The sequence below is a fragment of the Crocodylus siamensis genome, chromosome 1 (assembly GCF_052110815.1).
Source record: "Crocodylus siamensis isolate JL-2025a chromosome 1, ASM5211081v1, whole genome shotgun sequence".
In the NCBI taxonomy this organism is placed as follows: domain Eukaryota; kingdom Metazoa; phylum Chordata; order Crocodylia; family Crocodylidae; genus Crocodylus; species Crocodylus siamensis.
In genome coordinates, this window is record NC_143395.1 from 415590625 (window position 1) to 415614624 (window position 24000).

The following is a 24000-nucleotide window of genomic DNA, read 5'->3' on the forward strand; positions in this document are numbered from 1 at the left end:
ATGATTAAAATGAAGCACCACTATAGACCGTTTACATATAGTTGTGTTTCATTTTAATCATGGAAAAGCGTGGATTTGGGGGGTTACTATTTTTTTTTAACCAAAATTGGGGATTTTTTTTTAAATTGGAGAAAACCAGGATCCTGATCACCAGCCCTCACCATTTAGCCCAACTTCCACTTCCCACACAGCCATGCGCACCGGGAGACACTGCTCTAGAAGGGAAGGGTTGATGACCCATCGCTTCCTTGACATCTTGCTATCACTAACATAGATTTATACAGGAAGCAACCCATTGGTCCGATCTATAAAAAACTAATGGACTAAGAGATCTTCCATTATCTGTGTTTCACTGCAAATGATGCATATTTGGGTTGTTAGTGAGCCCAAGCTACCTTTTGCTAATAAATCTTACCCTCACTTCATGCACTACTTGACGACCAGTCTTCTACCTCCATCTCCCTCTCCCAACCCCAGGGTTTCCTACCACTGCCTTCCACAGCCTCAGAGTCGCCATCTCCTTTTCCCATTACCGTATATTAGAGCAGGCACCCTAGCAAAGTCTGTGATCCATCACCCACACATTTAATCACGTTACAATCAAGTTTTCCCCTTAACAAGGGAACATGTTCTAGAGACAAAAGGACAAATGCCAGAACCACGCGACCCTGCCCTGGTGTCCCAATTCTGCTACCAACTGGTTGCATAGCCCCGAGCCTCCGTACATTCCCTTTTCCTCAATACGTAAGACAGGATAATGCTTTCATTGGTGTCAGATTTTGAAGATGAGCTAGTCGTTATTCTGCTTTGAAGACATGGACACTCACCCACACACACACACGCCAAGTATGAAGAGGTATTCTTTTAACCTGCGGCACCAGGGGGTTTAATAGCAGCCCTCAATTAACTTTTATATCAAATAATGTGCCTTCATGGTCTCATTAACATCTTTTAATTCCAGCATTTCCAGTTCTCACTTACGGACACAAAGCCCAGAAACTCGGCAACCTTGCAGGCTGCCAAATAGGCTGTTTTGCAGTGCTCCAGTGTACACAGAGGGCCTTGTTCTGTTTCAGCAAGAGTCCAAGGATTTTATTTAAGAGAATTAATGAGCTACCAGCCTTCATTATGTAGGAACCATAATGTGGAGCCCTTTTCGCCCATTATGTTTCAGGGCAACATAATGCAAACAGTTGATGCACAAGTGGCGCAAAGAGATGGAAGCCTCCCTAGACCGCTGACCAAGCAAAGTCACAGAAGGGCACAGAGAAGTGGCGGCAAGTTTGGGCCATATACATTACACCCAAATAATTAGAGAATTGTGGACTGAAAACAAAAGTTTGGACAAAGCTTTGGTTAGTGCACGGGAGTCCACTAGTCACTGGACTCTCGGTTTTATTCCCAGCTCCATTATTTGGGCAAGTCACTTGATATATCTAGATCTACACATATATATCTATATATATACAGATATACAGAAGAGAATATATATACACATGTACACATATATATACACACAAACATGTGTGTGTCTGTATACGTATGTGTGTATGTATATATCTCTCTATATCTATATCCCTATCTATCTATATCTATGTATGCATATGTATATGTAGATGTGTATATATTTTCTTCTGTATATATCTATCTAGATATATCGAGTGACTTGCCCAAATAAAGGAGCTGGGAATAGATCTAGGATATATCCAGATACACACACAGACACACATGTACGTGTGTATATGTATGTCTGTGTAGGTGTGTATATGTGTATGTATTTGTGTACATGTACATGTGTATATACATTCTCTTCTGTTCAGACTAGTTGAGATGAGGATGATTGCTGATGTACAAAACCAGCAGCCCTCGTTCATCTCCATGCCAGCCATACTCAGGGGCTGATTTACACGTTATCCAGACACTTGACAAGCCACCATAGACCCCTCTGTCTCAGATGTTTAAGCAAGTATGATCACTAATTTAAAATCCGTGCTAAATTTAAAACATCCGCGTTCTCATTGGCATCCACCCCACAGCCCCTGGAGAATCCCAACATGACTGAACCCGGCTACCGCTCCATTTCCCTGCTTCCTATCCATCCCAGAATCTCTTCCCCACTATTTACTCAGGTCGGCGGGAGCAGCAAGACACCCGACACATCAGGATATCCTCAGCGGCATTCACAAGCACTTGTCTGTTACTGGAATTTGAAGCCGGGGCTGACGGCTTCTGGGCTTGGCAGCGCTTCTGCACGCTGAGGAGGGTCCAGCAGTCATTCAAGGGCTCTAGATGGAGGAGAGCCAGCTGTGACCTCCGGGAATGCCTTTTATTTTGGATAATGGCATTTTCTTCTGCAAAACGTTGGGCCCAATCTTACTTGCCGAACTGCATAAGCCAAGCGCTTAAGGAGTCTCCTCGGTGCCGATCCTGGCAAACAGCTCTTTTCAACAGCCCCTCATGATGAAAACGCAGATTCCTACCGGCAAAGGACCGGGTATCAACACTCCCCAAATGTTTCCCACCCTTCTCAAATGCCTTACAATAGCTTGGGGGAGCTGTGCTAGTGCACCCAGCTCTCTAGCCTCCTACTTTAACTAAAACTCGCACCGCAAAACCGTGCAAAAGCACCAGAAATCCTCCAACGGTCACACTCCGGTAATGGAGCTTGTTAAAAATGCACTCTGGCAAACTGAAGAAACTTGGAGAGCTGGGGCGGATTCACGACTGAAGGGCTTGCTGGCAGGGTAACACTGCATTCATGGAGCGCCCGTACGGGGAGAGAGGCAACAGGATTTGGAAGCAACTGATTTGTCTTCCCTCGGCTCTCGCGGAGGAGGCTCCTGGGGTGAGGCGGCCTGTGTTACCCACCCCACGCAGCACTGGGACGTGCATCAGTTGATACGCACTCCCGGGGGCTCAGCGCTTTGTAGCGGGCATTTTGCCGGTACGCACTTTATGATGGTAGGGCAATGACCACTTCCTAGCGGGACTGAATGTTTCCCAGCTCAAACCGTGAAAGCTTGTTTGCTGAAAAAAGGCCAAGCTGTGAGGCTTGCGAGGTCAATCCAAGCACGCTCCAGCTGACTGGCTAGAGCGCACGTCACGGTCGCTCTCCTCCCAGCCGCGCGTCTGACATCCTTAAATACTGCAACCCGGCGCTTCTTGTGCAGCAGGTTCCCAGACAACGCTCCACGGAGCATTTGCTAGCGAACCGGAGACCATGGCGCTGCCTCTCCTTCGAGCCAGTGCTTCTTCACTGCAAACAGCCCGGAGGCTTTAAAGCTACTGAAACGAAGGACCATGAGACTGCTTGACTAAGCAGAGCCCAACTGCTACATAAGAGGAGGAGAAATGGGTCAATAAGCGCCACTAGCAAAATTGTCGGATACCAGCGGAAAGGGAAGATCCAGGGAAGAAGGGAATGAGACAGCCAGGCAGGAAAGGAGAAAGATGCATGCCCAGAAGGCATCACCATCTGAGAGAGAAGCCCAGGGAAGTTAAGAAACAGAAGCAGGCCAGACGCACCTGCTGCATTTCAGAGGCTGCTTCGGCACGCGAGCAATTCGGATAGTAGCTGTAGGGACGCGACGCAATGACCAATCAATATGACAAACTGGGGGTTTCTCGGATAAGTAACGGGAGGGGAGGCCGTCGGGAAGAGCCAACAAGCCACCTCCATCCCACCGCTTGGCGGAGCAGGACAACTCTGCTTCTGGCAGCGGGGCCCCGAGAATGAGCCGATGACATTTTGCGACCGCCCTGTACCTGTAGCGGGATCCATCCATCGTCGAGGTGGGCAGGGCGTCATCTTAGCACTCGGGTTAGGTCAACACTGCACGGTTCTGCCAGCGTGATCGTATCACAGCAGGAGTGCGAGATCACCCTCCCCAGTCCAAGTAGGTGTGCCGGCAAAGCCCCTGGTGTGGGCAAAGTGCTGCCAACAGAAAATGGCATCCGCTTGCTTGTGTTCTTCGAGGAGGTGGGGTAGCTATGCCAATAGAAAGCATGCTCTCCACTCGTCGGAGCTGCCAACAACCAAGGAGAAAAAGGCTCCATAGTGTAGATAAGGGCCAGGGACTAGCTCCGATTGTCATCTGTGAAAGAGCGGTGCAGTTGCTACATATAGAAGGGCCGATCTATTAAACGCTACTTTGCAGCTACAATATTACCGTGCTCTCAATGCATCCTGATAGGGCTCATGATTCACAGCACGGGCCGACCTGCCAAGCGCAAATACATAAACCGTACACCAGAGCATTAACGTGCAAAATGTGCTGGAGACGCAGAGGGCAAATACAGTTCACAAGGCAAAGGCAGCCGCGTACGGCTGAAAGAGATTTGCATGCCCACAATTAACGTCTCAGTGTCACGAGAGACGATCTCAACATCTTTTGTCCTGCGCTGCAAAAGCAAAATTAGGATGTTATTACATTGGACTCTAAGCCATTAACTTTTTTAAACAAAGGCTTTCTCTCTCCCCGTCTCTAACCTAAATTTTAGTTATAAAATAAGCTCTGTTAAATTGCCAGTCAAAAAAAAAAAAATAAAACCCCACGGCTAGCCATATAATTTTTTTTTTTTTTAACGAGACAATTGGACAGAGAACATCATTCTTTTAGACTTAATTTCCCCATCTTTGTGGATTTAAACTACATCCTGATTTCAAGGCAGACATTCACATTAGCTCCTCTCCTGCTCTTCCTTCACTGTACGATTATGGTACTTGGTCAAAGTGCTGTGGATTTCAGCTGTTTTTACAGGTATGTCAGGGGTTACAGGCTCTTGCGCTTATGTGGCACACGCAGAGGAACTGCCGAAATGCAGCTGCAGGGAGAAAAAGCACATTGACCTCAAGAGCAACAAAACTATTCCTAGAAGGATGGCAACGTCGCTAACACTCATGCAGAGCAAATAAGAGACAGGGACACAGAGGTCCTGTCCAAGAGAACTGCGCCCACACAGTCAACTGTATGATTTTCTGCTCCCCCAACCCCATTTTACAATAACTGGGCTCCAAAAAAATACTGATTTTGGTGTTTGCACCAGCTACACAGACCTTCCCCTCCCCCACCCCACACAACCAAAAAAGGCATCCCAGGGACAGGCCCACTGGTGGCTTCAACAGCATCTCCCCAGCTTGACAGCCTGGGATGGTATGTCAGTGCTTCTACTTCGAGTCAGGATTGGGCAGAGAGGTGCAAATGAGAAAGGATGAGAGAAGAACATGAATTTTGCAAACTACAGAAATTTCAGTTGGAGTTTAGGCGCCGATTTGGACAAATGAGTCCAAGAACAAGGTAAGGGCTCAAAGGCACGTTGAGAGATCGCATGTTGAATCAGAATCAGTTGGCTGATGTGCCGAAGGGGCACGTCCCCATGAGCAGGAACGTGCATTTCCCTGGGGACAAAACAGCAGCAACACAATATGCAACTCCTCGTCTCCAGGGAATGCCCGTGCAGTATGTTACCCCAGCTGAGGTAGGGAAGGATGGACCAGCAGCCTTATCTGGGGTGCTGGGAGCCTCTGGGGGCTACAGCTCCAGCGATCTGGCAGCAGGGAGCCCAGCCACCAGCTGAAGAATGGCTCCAGCTGCCAAGTTTAGATGGCACACATTGCTGCCACGTGCACCACCCCACTTCTTTTGGACACAATTTTTTTTTTTTTTAAACCGGGATCTCTGGGTGTCCAAAAAAAACCACAAACAAAAAACCCCCTCCATGCTGCAAGTCAGCAGCACGGGGAACACCCACACGTGTAGTGCGTGCAGTGTGTGGCATGTGAGTGTGCAGTACAGCATACCACACACACGTCCTTCTCTGGGCGCGCCCAAGTTAGTTAAGCAAAGTGGCCTGTGCCTTAAAGTTGGCAGGGTTAGCAACAAACGGCAATGAAAAGTTTAGCGTCTTCCTATTGCAGAAAGACAAACCGTATCCCGCAGCCTTTGTAACAGGGATTTGGTTGTCGCTTTTTAATCTACCAAAGCTGCCTTGGGCCTGGTAGCAAACAAACCGACCTGAACAACCTCCTGACACTCCACAAAAGGAATCAGGTCAATGTTTAAATTACTGAAAGGCAACCAGCTTCAGAACCGCTTGCTAATTTTTGTTAGATGGCTTGAAAGATGATCATCGTTACATTTTTATTTTATGGACATTGTCCAAAATAAAACAAAAAAAAAATTCTCCTGGGCTAAAACTTAGGTGCTCAGGCCATGAGGTTTGCAGTTCAAATATAAGAATTTGGCGCAAACACAGATCCTTCTCCCCAATGCTGTAATTATACTTTAACGTTCTCATTAGGAAGCCTACTTTCTGTCCCCGCCCCATCCCCACCTCAAAAAAAAAAAAGTTGAAAAGACTGAGCTCTACTTATTCGCAGGGTCAGCCTATAAAATCGAGCTCCCCACAGGCTTGACTTCAGTATTAGGTGTTTTTATTGCATGCACAAAAAGCAAGCGGCAACTCAAATGCTTTCAATACAGTTTTTATTTTGGCATTCAGGGGCTTTAACCCTTCGGATGCTTTTCTTGGTCATTTGATTCTCCTGTGGGATTTTGTAAGGACAAGTACAGCTGAAATCATTATCAGCAACTACTGGCATCTATTCAGGGGAAAACAGTTTTTGCTAAAATTGAACCTGAAAACATGGGATCAATTTATATGCAGGATTGACTTAAAATCCAAACAATACAGCCGATTCTCATTTTACTACTACGCTGACGGAAGTGGTTGACTCCTTCGCCACTGATGTAAATTGGAGCCTTATCCTTATATCAGCACAAGGGAAGAAGCAGACCTTTTCATCCTGAAACATTTCAGCTTGTGTGGCTTTTAAATGGCTGAAGAGATATCAGTCACTGAACTACAGCATTGCTAGCAAGTGCCATCATAAAAATTACCATCCTCAGCATCAGGTCAGGTAAGGCAAAAAGCCTGCAAGCTACAGTTTGAGCATCATATTTATATCCTGCAACTAAAAAGGCTGTTCTCGGCGTGTTTAATTGCTACGAATCCATCAACTAGATAGCTTTATCTGATGGCTACCTAAGAAACTGCTTTTTCTAAGGTAGGGATCTGGCAGATAGCTACCCTTTGTGCTTAGATGCTTGAACTGGTCTCTTTTATGCATCCGGAGCCGCAGATCCCTCAACACTGGAGCAGGGTGGTCTGATTAGATTAGGGTTTCATCCCGAAACACTTTTTCTGGGGCTTTACAAGCAAGCTGACACTAGATCGCTGCTTATTTCATGCTGCCAAACACCAAAAAAGGACTCTTTTGCTAGAATGCTGGAGAGATGGCTTCTTTTTATACACCTTTTATTAAAGCACCACATTCATATTTGACAATGTGAAAGAGGATCTCTCAAGAAGGTTAGGGACAAGAAAAAAAAAAAAAAGTCACGCCTGAGCCAAAAGGGAGATGCGAGTTTTGCAGCTGCAACTCGATGCTCAAAAAAAAAAAAAAAACCCCCAATATGGGGAGAGGAACTCACACATGCAGAATGGGCAGGCTTCCTTTTCATCAGAAAGGTTAATGAAGGGTAGGAAATAATTACAATTCCAGGAGGCTGTCTACTGAAAACTCAAACTTACAATTAAAATTCCCATTTTCATGTAAATCTTGCCTGCAACAGGAAGCCTGGCTTGCATGCTTTTTGAACCAGCAGGGGAGAAAGGAGACACCTTTAAAACCCACTTCACTAGGATATCAGTCCAGCAACACGCGTTAAACTTCAGCAGATTTCAAGAGTGTTCGGCATCCTGAAGGTCGAGCCTTCCAGCTTGCAGCTCCGCAAAGCGAGCCGCGTTTGACGATGATGCTGCCTCTTGCGACCACTATGGAAAACGGCTCGTTCAGCATCCATTGCAGCAGCCCACAGCGGCTTCCAAGCAAACCAAGGGGTGCAACGGTCACCTGGTCAGCATGATGGTGGAAGTCTATTGCCCACATCAGCAGGGTTACCATTTAACCCCAGATGAGAATTGGCATTAGCGGTTAGACGCATTACCCCACCTCCTTAAATGATGATCGCTTTGCATGGGTCAATAAATCAGATGCGCTTTGAATTATGCTGAAAGCCAGGGGCATGTTAAAGGACACTTAGAGCGCAGCTGCCAGCTCCTATTCCTTGCAACTATAAGTAGTGATAATGCTACCCCAGTTTCAGCGCTCCACTGAGGACAAATCTACCAAGCAATTTTTATGCATCAAGCAAATATGATACATGTACAGACAAATATTATGGTTGGGTGCACATCTATTCAAGGCAATTAACATATGTAAATTTCCACCCTAATTAAATGCACGGCCTTGGAATCCTGGCACGCTGCCCAAATACCGGTGGAGTCAAAAAGTCTGGGTATGCTGCATCCCAGCACACCAGATCATTGTTGGCAACTCCCTCAAGGAGGGAGTGAGAGAAGTGTCTATCCAGGCTTAGTTTATTCAGCCGATAAGCACCTCAACTACAAACGCCCTGGATAAATATTCAGGTTCCAGGCTGGACACTTACTCCACGCCGAGCACGAGCTTGCACTTCAGGTAGCATCATTCGAGTCAGAAAGTCAAGGGGCAGAGCAAACTATAATCAGAGAAGTAAAGGCATCGAAATGCTCCTAATACGTCGCTTCCTTATTTAGCTATTCCTGACATCATTTGGAAACACCCTGGTTCGGTGCGACGTACCGGATCCGAGTCCCTCTCTGAGAGTTAGTCCATGGAACGGAAAGTGCTAATACTGTCACCACCACGATAACCTGTTGAAGTTGTCCTCGGCTCAAGAAGTCTCTTCTGGGGGCTAAAGTGCAGGAGGCTGCAATCCCAGCTTTCTGTGAGCCTAAGTCAGCAGCGGTATCCATTCTCTGCAGCACACCGATGCACCGTGACAAACGATTATTGGGCAACCATGGATAGAGCAAGGGTCAACAGCTGTTGGCCCTTGCTCAACAGAGGAAGGGCCAATAAAACTGAAGGGGGAAAACCAAAAAATGCCAACTCTAGACCCAAGCAAAAGCATCTGGGGCTCAGGAAGGGACAGCACATATTTTGCAACGTTGGTCGTTCCAGGGTTTTAGCCTCCCCACTCAGATTTTTGTTCAACGTTCCCAGGAAGACCAAACACAACTTGCCATACTGTTGATTGCGGGTCTACTCGTTTTGTTGGCATCTTGGTTCTCCCACATCTTGCTCGCTCCTAGAGGCTATGAACCTCAGTGGAAAGAAGAACCAAGTTTGATAACCCTGCAACCGCGTTAAGGTTACGGATTCTCCACCTACCTCAAAAAAAAAACAATTGAGGTCCCCATGTTTAAAGGATGCTCTTACTAGGCTTTCTTCCAAGAGAGCACATGCACACGTATGTACGTACACACGCACACTTTAGCATATCAACAGCTTTGCAATTTGACCCTGCCAATGACCCTTCTTAGTAAAAAAAGATCAGTACCAGACGAGGCACTTGACACTATTCTTTCACACGGATCAGCCGCCACCAACACAGAACCAGCAGGCTACACGTTGCCCCCCAGACCCTAAGTTTCTAGGGCTAGCAGCAACTTTAAGTAGTTAAAACTGAAGGTTGACAGGGAGAGCAAACAATCACAGCGCCCACAACGCGTGACTTGCTTGGCATCGTTGGCATTGGTCACTCACCTACATCTTTAACTAGCAAAATATATGTTCTGGCACGGTTTGCTTTAAGAATTGTGAGTAATTAAACAAAGAGACACATAGGGACATGCAACCAGTGTGGTGACACAAAAACAAAAAATATCCCAGCAGTCAGACACCACTCTGTGCATACAGGTAATGCCCGCCATAGTGATAGCTGAATGCACCCGGGGTAAACAGAGCAATATGGATTGTGCATATGCATTCACACAAAGAACAGCAGCTTGCTAAATTGCAACAAAAATCTGCCTGCATACTAATTTTCAGTTATAACGGAGACTTGTTTCTACTGTTTGGGTTGTGGATGGAGTACACGAGTTACTAACCTCCCCGCGTTACACAACTGCACTTCAACGCTGGCTGCAATTCAGAACGGGAAGCCTTTTGGCAAGAGCCCCTCAGCACAGCAGAGTAATTCTACTTCAGGCCATCTTTCTTCTAGACAAGTAGAGCCCTCACCATTGACACAAATCCCTCCTCGTGTAGTAGATGCTCTTAATAGTCACTGGAGCAAAACTTTGAGCTTTTGGAAAAATGATCTCCTAGAAGCATTTTTGTGACAAATGACTTTGTCCCGATCTTGAGAGGAGGAGAGAAAGATGCACACTAAAAATGAGATAGCAAGGAGGAAAAAAAGCAACCGTAAGGGATTTCAGTGGTACACATATATTAGCTAGTGTTCGGGGGATGGACTAGAGAGATTATGCAGTGCAAGCATTCAGATTTCTCATGGGCCTTTCTGCAGGTGAATTAAGACCCCAATTCACCCTGCCAAAACACCTAGACATTACATGAAGTGGGGGGAAATTGCCAGCACTGTGGATACTCCAGCTTCCCAGGTTAGTCCACGTGATTCCCCACCAATCTGCCTTCCCTCGCAGACAGTGGAAAACCTGTCAGAGGCCTCCGTAACACAGCAGCAGAAACACTCAGCCCTGCCAATTCTTGCACCTGGCAGCTCCAAGAAACAGGAAAGCACTCAGGAAATCAAGCCCCAAGACCACTGACGAGGATTTGCTATTAACATCTGCACTATCACCACCGCTTAATACTCAGCTCATCTGCTTGGCTTTTTTTTTTTTTTTTTTAATTCTCCAAAGCACTTCACTAATGGAGCACATCAGTAGTACCATCCTCATTTTGCAAAGGAAGGTAAAGCAGAGAGGTGAAAGGACTTGCCCTAGGTCACTCAGGAGGCCGGTAGCAGAGGTAGGACTCTTGGCGTGCCAGTCTAGTGTTTTGCCCTGTTCTTAAGGGAAACCAGGATGCAGTTCAGCCAGTTATGAAGCAATTCCCCTGGCATGGTCAGACTTAATGGAGACAAAACAGCTGCCTCCAGGCGGTCACATGGTCTTTAATTCATTAAAGAATGATGATAACACAAAAGTCTCCTTCAATGCACAGGAATGAACGTATGCAAAATTGAAAATGAGGAGCCAAGACAAACCAGCAATGTCTGTGTAATACATAGGGCTGGAAGACTGACAGAGAGCAAACACATTTCCTGCTCCACGGGGTCAAACGCTCTCCAGTGGGTTCAGTTCAGTGCATGCAGGGAAATCCCAAAAATGCTCCGGCCAGTAATCCCATCCTCCATTCAAACACATCAAGCAATCACACTGCATGACATCCAACACTTCGATTTGATTTTTTTTTTTAAACTGAAGTCCACTTGCACATTCAAAGCAACCTCCACACTCTCAGTGCCTGGCTGCAATTCAAAATGTGTATGAACAATGGGCGTGCAAGGGGCCAGACAACGAGTTACCAACCTTTGTTGTATCATCATGTGACCGCTGGTACCGTTTCCAACGGCAGCCATAGATTCCCGTCAGACACGACAAACATAACTGTGGCTCGTAGTACTGCAACGGTTGGTGTTTAACCATGCTCTTCCCAGCTCTTCAGGAACAAGCTAGCAGAAATCCATCAGGTCTTAGGAGTGCCTAGAGGAAGGGAAGAGAAAAAGTGGAAGTTGAGATATTTAAGCAATTTGATGGACACAGAGAGCAGTTAGCAACTAGGGCTCTAGTTTGATCCCTGCTGGTGTCTTGGCTAAGTTACTCAACAAGGCCTTAGGATCGATCATAGGAAAGCCAGGCTGAAAAGGTACCTCCTCGGGTCACCTAGTTCAGCCCCCTGATCAAGGCAGGGTTGTCCCCGACTAAACCATCCCAGTCAAGCGTCTGTCCAACCTGCTCTTGAAAATTTCCAGGGACAAACATCCCCCCAACTTCACTAGCCTGCCTCAGGGGCAGGAAGTCCACCCAAATCTCCATCCTAAATTTTCCCAGATGCAGCTTGAAGCCTAGTTATGTCCCTTACAACCACAGAGCAAAACCTATCTCCATCCTCTCAGTAATCACTCTTCAGGTATTGGAAACCAGTTATTAAAACTACCCCCCTCCCCCGGTCTTTTATTCTCCACACTAAGCAAATTAAATCATTGGTAAGAACAAAGGTTTTAAAAGAGCCGTCATACGCAGGAGTATGCATGCGGTCATGAAATGATTAAGTCCAGGAGCTTGAGGAAAGAAAGGAAGGAGAGCAGAAGAGTAAGGACCCTGGACTTCAGAAAAGCAGACTTGGACTCGCTTGGGGAAATGAGGGGCAGAATCCCAAATCGACAAAAGCAAGGTTTGCCTTGGGAGCCAGGTCAAACTACAGCTTCAGTTGTTGGTTGCCTCTACACCCCAGTCCAAGAAGGAAAGGGGTCCAAGAGAGCTGTATTTTAAAGAAACCTTACCGAGAGTGCAGGAACAAATCATCCCAATGTGCAGGAAGACTAGCAAGTACGGCAGAAGACCAGCTTGGCTTGGTAGGAAAGTCTTTCGTGAGCTAAACACCCAAAAAGGAAGCTTAAAAGAAAAGGAAACGGACAAACAACTAGGGAGGCATATACGGGCGTTGCTCAGGCATGCAGGGATGAAGTCAGGAAGGCCAAAGAGCAATTGGAGTCCATGCAAGCAAGGGACATGAAGGGTAACAAGAAGGGTTTCTACCAGCATGGCAGCAACAAGAGGAAGATCAGGGAAAGTGTGGGTCCCTTACTGAATGTGGGAGGCAACCTTGTGACAGATTATGTGGAAGTACTCAATGCCTTTTTCACCTCAGTCTCCACAGGCAGGGTCAGCTCCCAGACTTTTGCATCCAGCAGCGGTCTGGGGAGGAGGTAAGCAGCTGACAATGGTGCAAGAACAGATTAGGGACTATCTAGAAAAGCTGGACGTGTACAAGTCCATGGGACCAGACACGGTGCACCCAAGGGTGCTGAGGGAGTTAGCTGATGCAATTGCAGAGCCACTGGCCATCATCTGTGAAAACTTGTGGTGACTGGAGGAGGTCCTGGAGAATTGGGAAAGGGCAAATATAGTGGCCATCTTGAAGAAAGGAAAGGAGGAGGATACGGGGAACAACAGACCACTCAGCCTCACTTCAGGCCCCAGAAAAATCATGGAGCAAGTCCTCAAGGAATGCATTTCTAAGCGCTTGGAGAAGAAAAGGGTGATTATGGACAGGCAACACGGATTCACCAAGGGCAAGTCATGCCTGACCAACCTGATTGCCTTCTAGGAAGAGATGATTGGCTCTGTGGATATGGGAAGGGCAGTAGACATGATGATATACCTTGACTTTAGCAAGGCTTTTGATACAGACTCCCACAACCTTCTCACCAGTGAGCTAAGGAAATACAGATTAGATGAATGGACTGTGAGGTGGACAGAAAATTGGCTGGACAGTCAGGCTCAGAGGGTAACAATCAATGTCTTGTGGTCTAGTTGGCAGCCAGCATCAAGTGGAGTGCTCCTGAGGTCAGTCCTGGGGCCGGTTTTATTCAATGTCTTCATCAATCGACCTGGTAGATGGGATGGAGCGCACCCTCAGCAAGTTTGCAGATGATGCCAGGCTGGGGGAGTGGTAGATACACTGGAGGGTAGGGCTAGGATTCAGAGTGACCTGGACAAATTGGAGGATTGGACAAAAAGAAATCTCATGAGGTTCAATAAGGACAAGTGTAAAGTCCTGCTCTTAGGACAGAGTAATCCCATGCCCCGGTGGAGGCTGGGGGTGACTGGCTGGGCATCAGCTCTGCAGAAGAGGACCTGGGGGGGCAGTAGGCAATCAGCTGAATATAAGCCAGCAGTGCGCCATTGTTGCCGAGAAGTCTAAAAGCATCCTGGGCTGCATTGGTAGGAGCGTTGCCAGCAGATCAAGGGAAGTATTCCTCCCCTCTCTCCAGCACTGGTGAGGCCACATCTGGAGTCCCGAGTCCAGTTTTCGGTCCCCCACTACAGAAAGTATATGGAAATATTGGAAAAAGTCCAGCGAAGGGCAACAAAAATGGTTAGGGGACCAGGTCACATGACATATGAGGGGAGGCTGAGGGAACTGGGCTTATTTAGTTTAGAGAAGAAAAGACCAAGAAGGGATTGAATAGCAGCCTTCACCTCCCTGCAGGGGGGCTGCAAAGAAGACAGAGCTGGACTGTTCTCAGTGGGCGCAGATGACAGAATGAGGAGCAATGGGCTCAAGTTGCAGCAAGGGAACTTGAGGTTAGAAATTAGGATAAACTCTCTCACTAGGAGGTTAGTAAAACACTGGAACAGGTTACCCAGGGAGGTTGTGGACTCTGCATCCTTGAAGTTTTTTTTTAAGACCCAGCTAGACAAAGCCTTGGCCGGGATGATCCAATTGGAGAAATTCCTGCTTGGAGCAGGGGGTTGGACTAGATGCAACATCCTGAGGTCCCTTCCACCCCTCACTGTCTATGATTCTACAAGTGCAACATCTAGAAAGACATAGACAGGCACCCCTTTCTCCCTCCTACGCTTGGTCCACTGGATATGCCTCTTCCTTCTACTAACCAGCCCCACCCAGTCACTCCCACTCCACTTACATCCCAAGATGAGATAATGTGATGAGCACAACAGATTAGGAAGAGTGTTTGGCATGTCTTGGACACATTTCTTCAGCACACAGAGAGCAGGAGGGGTCTACAAAGTATTGTCTCATAACTGGTCCGTAGCCCCTCCTGATCTGGCCGTGTATTGACTGGCAAGGTTGCTACCAACAGCAGAACTAAACCAACAGTGATGAACGCAGAAATGTTAAGGGTAGAGACTGGTGCAGGCACAGACCCAGCTCTCAGCCCCAAGATGAGCTGTTCTTCAAATAGCATGATCAAATAGCTCAGAGAAAGGTGCATGAGCTGCCACTTACCTCATTTCAAAGTCAGTGTTAAAATCGCCATTGTATCACTTATACTGGTTTATGTTTAATTAACCAGTTTATAAGTGATAAGAAACCAGCTCAAATCTGTAACACAAGAGAAGTTCAATGCATGTGAAATGCTTTCAAAATGGCCGAAACTGGTTTAAGAGACACCTGGATGGATGTAGTATCAGACTTAACTGATTTAAGTTGAATCATTTTATTGAACTTCTGTCCAGATCCCCTCCAGTTTCGAGCTGTCTGTTTCAGCCCAGCAGAGAGGCGTGCTCTAGCACCTCCTGGCTTCAGGTCTGGGCCACTGCAGGCACATAGCTGCATTTCCAGCATCAAAAGTGAATGTCTGTTCACTTGCTTATCGGTTCATTCTACACAGCTTAGACCAGGGGTGGGCAAAATGCAGCCCGCGGGCCGGATGCAGCCCACCAGGCCATTCTATCCAGCCTGCAGGGCCCCTAAAGAATTTACATAGTTAATAGTTATCTGCCCCAACTGCCAGTCATGCAGCCCTCAATGGCTTGCCAAAATTCAGTAAGCGGCCCTCCACCTGAAATAGTCCAAGCCAGGCGTGGGCAATTAACCCATGAAGACCGAATCACTTAAGTCTCAGGTTTTTTGAGAGTTTACACTTAGCATCAAGGATGTGGAGGCTGAAATGTTTTCACCTCTAAGACCCTGGTTAAAACAGGAATGAGGACTAAAACTTTCAAGTTAAAAGTTCAGCTCATCTTTATGCCTTGATCCTAAAGGTTTGGAGACGCAACACATTACTGGTGTAATCAGACTTCATACACAGGTGTAAAAAAAGGAGCAGCCACATGACATAGTCCTACAACAGTGTTACTTGCTTGAACCCAGTGTAAAACCACACAAAAAACTAGCAAGGTGGAAGTGGGGGGGGGGGGGGAGGGAGAGGGAAATGGGGCAGATGCATCACTGTTGGTGTTGTGTGTTTTGAGCTTTCCCATGACAATTGTTTAGGAGTGGCGCCAGTCCCTGCCACCTAGCATAAGGCGCCATAAATAGTGCCTACTGAAAAAAAGCTCTGTCCATGTAGCTGGTCACCTGCCAACTCCAGATCCTGGAATAATTTACATCAGTGTACAAAACCCAGTCCAAGTTGCACAGGTCTAACTGTTGTGTCCAGGCCCCCCCGTCTCCATAACTGCAGTGATGCCTAAGTGACCCAACTGAGAAGCTCGTGTGTACATGCATGAGACTGCCCCAGCCCAAAGAGCTTCCAACTTACATGGGTAAGACAGAGAAGGGGTGGGAAGGGGGACATGCACAAGGTTACAGCAGGCCATTAGCAGTGGGAATATAACACGCGCCTCTCCGGTGTCAGTGCAGCTGCTAACTCTCCTCAGGCTAACTTTGGATTCAGTAGGAAAGAGCTGCTGTCCTCACACTTTGAGACAGTCTTTTCATAGCTGTGCTGTAGAGATGATACAGCTGGGCTAAGGATTTGCTTAGAAAAAAAAAAAAGTCAATAGTTTTTTTTGCCAAAGAAATGTGGGTTTGGTTGGTCTGGAACAATTTGTTCCCCCAGGCTGCCTTTGTGGAAGAGCTTTGAATGGAAAAATGTCACCACCAAGGAGGAGTCAGAGAATCACCAAAAAGCAAAACGGAAAGGGACCTCAGGAGGTCATCTCAGTCCAACCTCCCCTGCTCAAGGCAAAATTACCTCTGTCTTAACTATCCCGGATAAGTATTTGGCTAGCTTGCTCCTGAAAACATCGAAGGATGGAGAGTCCACAACCCATCCATCTAGGCAGCCCGCTCCAATGCTCAACCACCCTCGTAGGAAGAAAAGTTCTCCCTAACATGCAAAACTAAATTTCCTTCTCTACAATTTAAGATCACCTGTCCTCTTCCGATACCCTTTTAGCCACAGAGCCACCACCCTCTTTCATAACCAACGCCAGGTATTTAAAGACTTATCAAATTCCAAACACAGATGTCCCGTAGCCAGTCTTCTCTTCTCCAAATCAGATAATCCCAGGAGACTGAGGATCCTCTTCTTAATAGCCATTTGCTTAGCTCCTTCGCTTAGGAAGACCCAGGGTCAACCCCTTCTTCTCCTTGAGAGGTAGGAACGCCTTCAGAGAGAGTGCCCTACCCACCGTGGGGTAAGGTATTCCAGGAAGGGTCACTCTCAGGCTTACATGAGACTTTTCTATTTCATATCAACGACTCAATTTGAGGCAGGACAACTCTTCAACCCAAGACACCTGCACAGGAGTTGGACTCCTGAGTTTCAGTCCCCGCTCCCAAGTATACTAAGTCTGAAAGCAAGCACTCCTCCGGCATGCTGTACTGCCCGATAGTTAGGACACTCTTGAGTAATACGGGTTCAAATCCCCTAAACACACTGGAGGAATCAAACTTGTATCTCCTGCATCCTGTGTAAATGCCCTAACTGCTGGGATACAAATCCAATTGCTACAACCCTTCATTTCCATTGATTTGCTCATTATACCCTCCCAAAATGGAGCTGATTTGGGCTGGTTGGTTGGTTTTGGCTGAACAAAGTATTTCACTTGGCCAGAAACAAACAAAAAAAAATTCATGTAGGTAAGAAGACTCCCACTCCCAGTCTCACTTCCTCCCAATTTTCATCTCATAGATTCATAGAAGTCGGGTCGGGAGGGACCTTGTAGATCTTCAATTGAGACTCTGCCCTGCTAATTTGATGCCTGTTCCAAAAGAGCATTCACTCCCCCAGCTCTAATTGACAGATACCTTCATTTTCTGGGGCTGGTATCCAAGCACCTTGCACCATGCCCAATAGAAATAAGAGATCCACAAGATCATTCCCTGCAGCAGGCCCAGAAGATCCTCATTTTACAAGTGAACTCATTTTAGCCTAGTGGTTTTCAACCTTTTTAAACCTGCAGCACCCATTGGAAAATGCTCTTAGTTTTCACTGTAAAACCAAATGCCATCTCTTAGTTTTCTGACTAAACAAAGTGAATAGAAGAGGTTTTCTGTGGAAAAGAATTCAGAAAACCGACAGCTATGGATTTCTATTTATTTTAAATCTCCAGGCTTATCTAGTGAATCATGTTTGCAAACCTAAGAGTGCAACATTAGGGCAACCTGCAACACCCACCACACAATCTCAAGGCACCCCGGGGTGTCATGTACCCTGGCTGAGAGTCACCAGTTTAGTCACTAACAACGGCGTGCATGCTGTCCACGTGCTGCCGAGTAGTGCACGTCCCGGGCACGTGTCTGCAATGCAGGGACATCATGCATTCAATTGACAAAAGCAAGGTTTGTCTCGGGAGTCAGGTCCAAGTACAGCTTCAGCTGTTAGTTGCCTCTACACCCCTAAAGGCAGTCCAGGAGCCAAACCCGTTGCATCAGCAGATACAGACAGCTGGCACATTACATGCTATGCAACTGCTAATGGCATGGAAAAGGAGCAACAGGTGCCTACCAAAACGCAGGGCACGATCACAGCATGCCAAAACTACTGCCAGGGTTGGCCTTCCTCTGACACGGGCCACCGGCCCCCTCTGCCGAGTCCCAGCCCTCCTGGCTCTGTGTTGAGGGCTGCTCTCTCCCTCTACTGCAGGCTCTACTTAGTTTTACCACTAGCTATGACCAAAGTGGACAGGATGGACACAGTGTAGAAAACAGGCCCATCCTGGAAGTAAAGTGGCAAAGCCAAAGGAGATGCAGTAGTGCATCAGTGGGACCACATCCCTACAAGAGGCTGCATACTGTAAAAAGATCCATAAGCTCCTGCGATCTCAGAGTCCATGTCAGACCAACCAACTCATTTGATCTTTCAGTAAGGAAGTGACCACGACTCTTCAAAACTAGCCAGGGGTTTGGTGGGCAGAGAACATGAAGTTTGTTGCATGATTTTTCACAGCATTTGCCAGCTACTTGGAGTCCCCTGCAATGGCTCTGCATTTGCAAATCCACCGCCCACGTCACATGGTCCCGACACGCAGACCTCTATACTTCCAAGGAAACGCTTTCCTCCAGTGGGAGCCGTGCCCTGGAGGATCAGGCCACAAAAATCTAAATTTGATTTGCTCCAAGTAGTTTATAAAACAAAGCCAGCACAAATGTACTGCCATGAAACCAGATGCAAAAACTGTATAACCTGAAGTCACAATAAGATAAGTGGTTTTGATTTCAATCACGCTGCAGTTTTACTAAGATAAAGTTCTCCCATCTCCCCTGCGTGCATGTCACCAGGTAAGAAGCAGAAGTCCACGGACACAGTACACAAGTGACAGAGAACAAGCAATGTTCTGCCTAATGGAAACCAGGCTGATGAATATCCACAGCAATTTGCTGCCTATCCAGGGACTTGTGCTTCGCCAAGATCATCTCTCGAATGTGTACTCCTCCTCTAACCAGCAATGGATTTTAAAAAAGACAGAAGATGAAAAACCTGCACACCCTACAGTCGCTGCTCCCATGACATCTGCAGCTTTGACGTGGAGGATACAGTCCATGAATGATTCAAACCTCTGCTGGTTAGCATTATATACATACCCGGGGGGGAGGGGGGGAGGATGCAAAAACAACACAAATTAGTTATTCCAATTTAGCAGCATGCACCAGAAAAGCCACATGGCCTGTCAACTTTGACTTGAAAGGCACATCATCTGCCAATGGCTACAAATATCTTACTGCTGAATAACTGAACTCATTGCCAGCAAGCCCGCCCAGGGAGGAAAGGGACTTTTACAAATACAGCAGCAGCATTTTATGAAGATGTATGGGTGTATGATTAGCATGCACACCTCTTTACAGGGAGACAGTAGGCATTACATAAATGGCAACACGGTGCTTTCTGATCACTTCCAATCAAACAAAATAATTTGCTTGTCTTGCAAATACAGAAGGACACTTGTCAGGTGTGACAACGTGAAAATGTGGGTGTTACATTGCCAATAAAATGGAAGGCTTCTAGGAAGAGGAGGAATGCTCATTCTTACTGGAAATAGGACCTTGGTGCCAAGAGGTCCGAGTTGGGATCGGGGCTATATACTGTTAGATGCTGTAACATGCAGAGCCAGTCCCGGTGCTAAATGAGCAAAAAATCAGAATGAAAGTAATTATATTCTACTCCTCCTCACCCACTGCAGCTTTGTACCCATTATTCAGGATCTTAAAAAGGAGCTCGAGTTTCCATCCCAACATGAAACCAATTTACTTGGAGTTCAGTAACGGCACCGTGACTTTACTGTCCAGATAGAGCAGGGGGTTAGATTAGATGTGACCTCCTGAGGTCCCTTCCCACCCTCATTTTCTGTGGTTTTATGATAGAGCCGAACAGCAACACAAGCACGGAGAAACACACGTTGGTTCTTTGCAACACAGCAACGAAAGAGGGGTTTAAGCAAGGATTTATCCCTACGGTATCTCTTTAACACCGCGCCATTATCCTCCTTCCCTTCCCTCATTTTTTATCCACCCTCTTAACTTCAAACTGGGCGATCTCCCACTGCTCATAATGTGCCGGCTGAGAGATCAATACCAGGAGGCCTGCAGCTCAGAGCCGGTATTGGCAGGGAGGAACTACTACAATGACTCAAAGTAGGACAGCAATGCTATTTTAAACTGTGCTATTTTGAAAGCTTCCACTGCTTTGTAAAAAGGAAGGAGAACAAGCAAAAATCAGAGTTGAAGCCTGCAGTGGGTCAGTGGTATAATTAAGGCAGGGCAAGGAGGGTACCGGTTCCAGGCGCCAACTTAGAGGGGGTGCCAACCAGGCTCCCTCCCCGCCAAGAGTCTTTGCAATGGGGGGTAGGAAGGAGGAAGGAAGGAAGAGATGGGGAGGAATGGGAGAATACCCCTCCAGGAAGCTTGGCTGTGGGAGGAACAGCCCTGACTCCAGGGATGGGGGCAGGGGGGCAAAAAGGGCACCAGGGGGCAGCCCCCAGGACCCTGTGGTGCTACGTGTTCCTCAGCAGCCTGAGTCTTTGCAGTAGCAGCTGCCACCCAAGCGAGGAGTGCCCCCACAGGTAAGACTCCCCTCTCTGTCTGTCTGTCTGTCCGTCCATCTGTCCCTGCAGTGGTCAGCATAATTCCCCTGCAAGCCTTCTGGTGGGGTCCTGAGCAGAAGAAACTGCATATCGTGAGATGCCGATAATGGAAACAGAGAACTTCAAACTGAACAGATACCAGTTGAGACCCTTAACCCCCAAGCACACTTTAAATCAATGCTTTTGGGAAACCTTTCGTTGGCCTGCAAGGTTTTACCATACATAGCTTAATGCTTTCAGCTGTCTTCGGACCCACAGATAAAGTGGTCATGGAAGACAAATCAACCTTGACTGCGAGGCACTTCCAATATTTGATGATGATGATTTCGTAGACATCAGGGCTGGAAGGGACCTCGGAAGATCGAGTCCAGCCCCCTGCCCAAAGGCAGGAAGTCAGCTGGAGTCAAAGGATCCCAGCAAGACAGACATCCAAATGTTTATTAAAAGTGTCCAGGGTAGGTGCTTGCACCACCTCCAGCGGCAGTCTGTCCCAGGCCTTGGGGGTTCAGACAGTAAAGAAGTTTTTCCTTATGTCCAGCCTGAAATGGTCTTGCAGGAGTTTGCAACCATTGGACCTTATCATCCCTTGGGGCGCTCTGGTGAACAAACGTTCCCCCAGATCCTGGTGGTCACCCCTTATATACTTATAGGTGGCCATCAGGTCACCCCTGAGCCTGCGCTTCTCCAGGCTGAAGTGTCCCGTGGCTCTCAGCCTCTCCTCATAAGGCCTATTCTTTTGTCCTCTGATTGTGCATGTGGCTCTCCTCTGGACTCTCTCGAGCTTCTCCACATCCTCCTTGAATTGCAGAGCCCAGAACTGGATGCAGTACTTCAGCTGCGGCCTCACCAAGGCCGAGTACAGAGGGAGGATAACATCCTGCGTCTTGCTTGAGATGCATCAGTAGATGCAAGCCAGAGTTTTGTTCGCTTTGCTGGCTGCAGTATCGCATTGGTGGCTCATGTTCATCTTATGGTCGATCATGACCCCCAAGGCTCTTTCGGTCGTGGTGCTAGCGATACATGTTGTGTGTTCTCCACCCCGCCCCACCAAGGTGGAGCACCTTGCATTTCTCCATATTGAATGCCATCAGGTTTTCATGATGATGAGGATGTGGCTGTCTACAAACTCATCAGGGGGGTCAGCAGGGAATAGCGGATACTCTATTTACCCGGGCACCCCTCAGGGTTACTAGAAATAATGGCAGCAAACTAAAGGAGAGTAGATTTAGACTAAATATCAGGAAGAAATTTTTTACGGTGAGGGTTGCCAAAATACAGAATGGGCTTCCAAGGGAGGTGGCGCTTTCCCCTACCTTGGAGGTGATCAGGAAAAAAAACGGACAGGCACCTAGCTGGGGTTATTGAACCCCAGCGCTCTCTCCTGCCTAGAGCAGGGGGTCAGACTCAATGATCTACGAGGTCCCTTCCGACCCTAAAAATCTATGAAATCTCTATGATTATGAAGGTGAACACTAGGTCCTGCTTCTGGCATTGACCAGAAACACAGTAAAGTTGCTGATGACGCATGGGAATGGCATTTGTCTTTAATCTCCATATAGACTTAAGATCCCCATCTCTCACTACAAGTTAGACTTAATACGACTGAAGGCATTGTTAAGCAAATGAGCGCCTGGCATTGATTAAATGAAAATATTATTGATAGCCCATTAGTCTGACCTTGTGGATATTCTTAAGAGGTATTCATTTCAATTATTGGTTCCAATTATACTGAAAAAGATTGGATTCCCTTTAAGTACTTCCTAACTATGTACAAAGACATTAAGTTCTTCAAGAACAGACTTTCCATTTCAAAATATAACTATGAACATCTCTAAGGATCTTGCGCCCTGTGGGCACTGTAATGAGATTTAAAATGCATTTCAAGGTAAATTATATTAAGTTTCATTAAAAATGACCTAAGATTACTACAGTCCTATGGTTGCAAGGAACTTCTTGTCTTCTGTCTTGCCATCACAAGTACCCACTCTGGGTTTGTACCATGTCCACTGGTGTACTATTTAACAGATCCATTCAAAAGGACGGTCTATCAGCGACCTGAATCCCTTGCACCATGATCCTCCAGCCTCGGGGGTTTCTCGCACCTTGGAGTCCTAGGGACCACCATGGCTGCAATCCCCAGGATCCAGGGGTTTCCTGCATTCCCAAGCCCTGGGGATTGTGCCACAATCCCCGGGGCTTGGAGGTGTGGGAAACCCCTGGACCCTGGGGATCCTGGCTCCTTGCAATCCCCAGGGCTTGATGGGTGCAGAAAACCCACAGACCCTCAGGATAGCAGCTGCTGGGCTCTGGGGTCTCACACTGGGCATGATAAACCCTGCATATGGGAGTGCCATCAACTGACACGGCTCCCAGCTGCAGGGAAGACCCAGCTGCATGTGCAAACTAAAGTTAGATAGCAACCAGCTATAAAGTTAATACACATTTTCAAGGTCTAACTTTACAGCTGGTTAGAGTTTTTATTGTGTGCTAGTTACTCTGCATGTGTAGCTGATCTCCAGGTAAGTGCACAATTAACCAGTTAATTGCACAATACCTGTAACATCTAGTGGGGGCCTTTGTCATGGACAAACAGGATGGATAAAAATTAACTGGTTTTTTTTTTTTAAAGGATTTTTTTTTCAATCAATTTTTTGTTAAGGTGCTTTGAAAAAAAAAAAAAAAAAAAAAAAACTATATAAAGATAGTTCCTTCCAGCTGCCATTGCTGATGGCCCCAGCCCCATGGTACCGGCAGGGACCTGTGCCACATCCCTGACCCAGAGCGCCCCACGTCTGTTCCAGACTCTGCGTCTCCAGCACCGTCACCAAGCAGTGGTGACAGCGCAGAGCAGCCGCTGGGCAGCCTGAAGGGGCGGTGATGGTGCCGCAGCCGCAGCGTAGACTGGTGCAGCATGGGCTCCGCTGGCTGCAGCAGGAAGCACCACCAGAGCCAAGGGGGACAGGCTGCTTTTCCTCTGCACTGAGCTACAGTATCTGCCAAGCGCAGGGCATGCCGGGTTGGGGCTGTGGCGCGGGTCCCCGCCAGCACCACTGGGCTGGGGCCAGCAGCAGCCCAAAGGAACCGCTG

General features: G+C 47.3%; 1 protein-coding gene across 9 annotated transcripts in view; it reads right to left on the reverse strand.

Annotated features, from left to right (window-relative positions):
* Positions 1 to 24000, reverse strand: part of GDPD5 (glycerophosphodiester phosphodiesterase domain containing 5) — a 312070-nt gene that overhangs the window by 188784 nt on the left and 99286 nt on the right. For all 9 annotated transcript variants that reach the window (XR_016439661.1, XM_090030758.1, XM_090030763.1 and 6 more), the window contains one exon: positions 11443 to 11616. Coding sequence is in view for 8 of the 9 variants with exons in the window: in XM_090030758.1 (XP_089886884.1) it covers positions 11443 to 11559 (117 nt within the window). In the remaining variant the exon portion in view is untranslated. The remainder of the gene's footprint in view (positions 1 to 11442; positions 11617 to 24000) is intronic.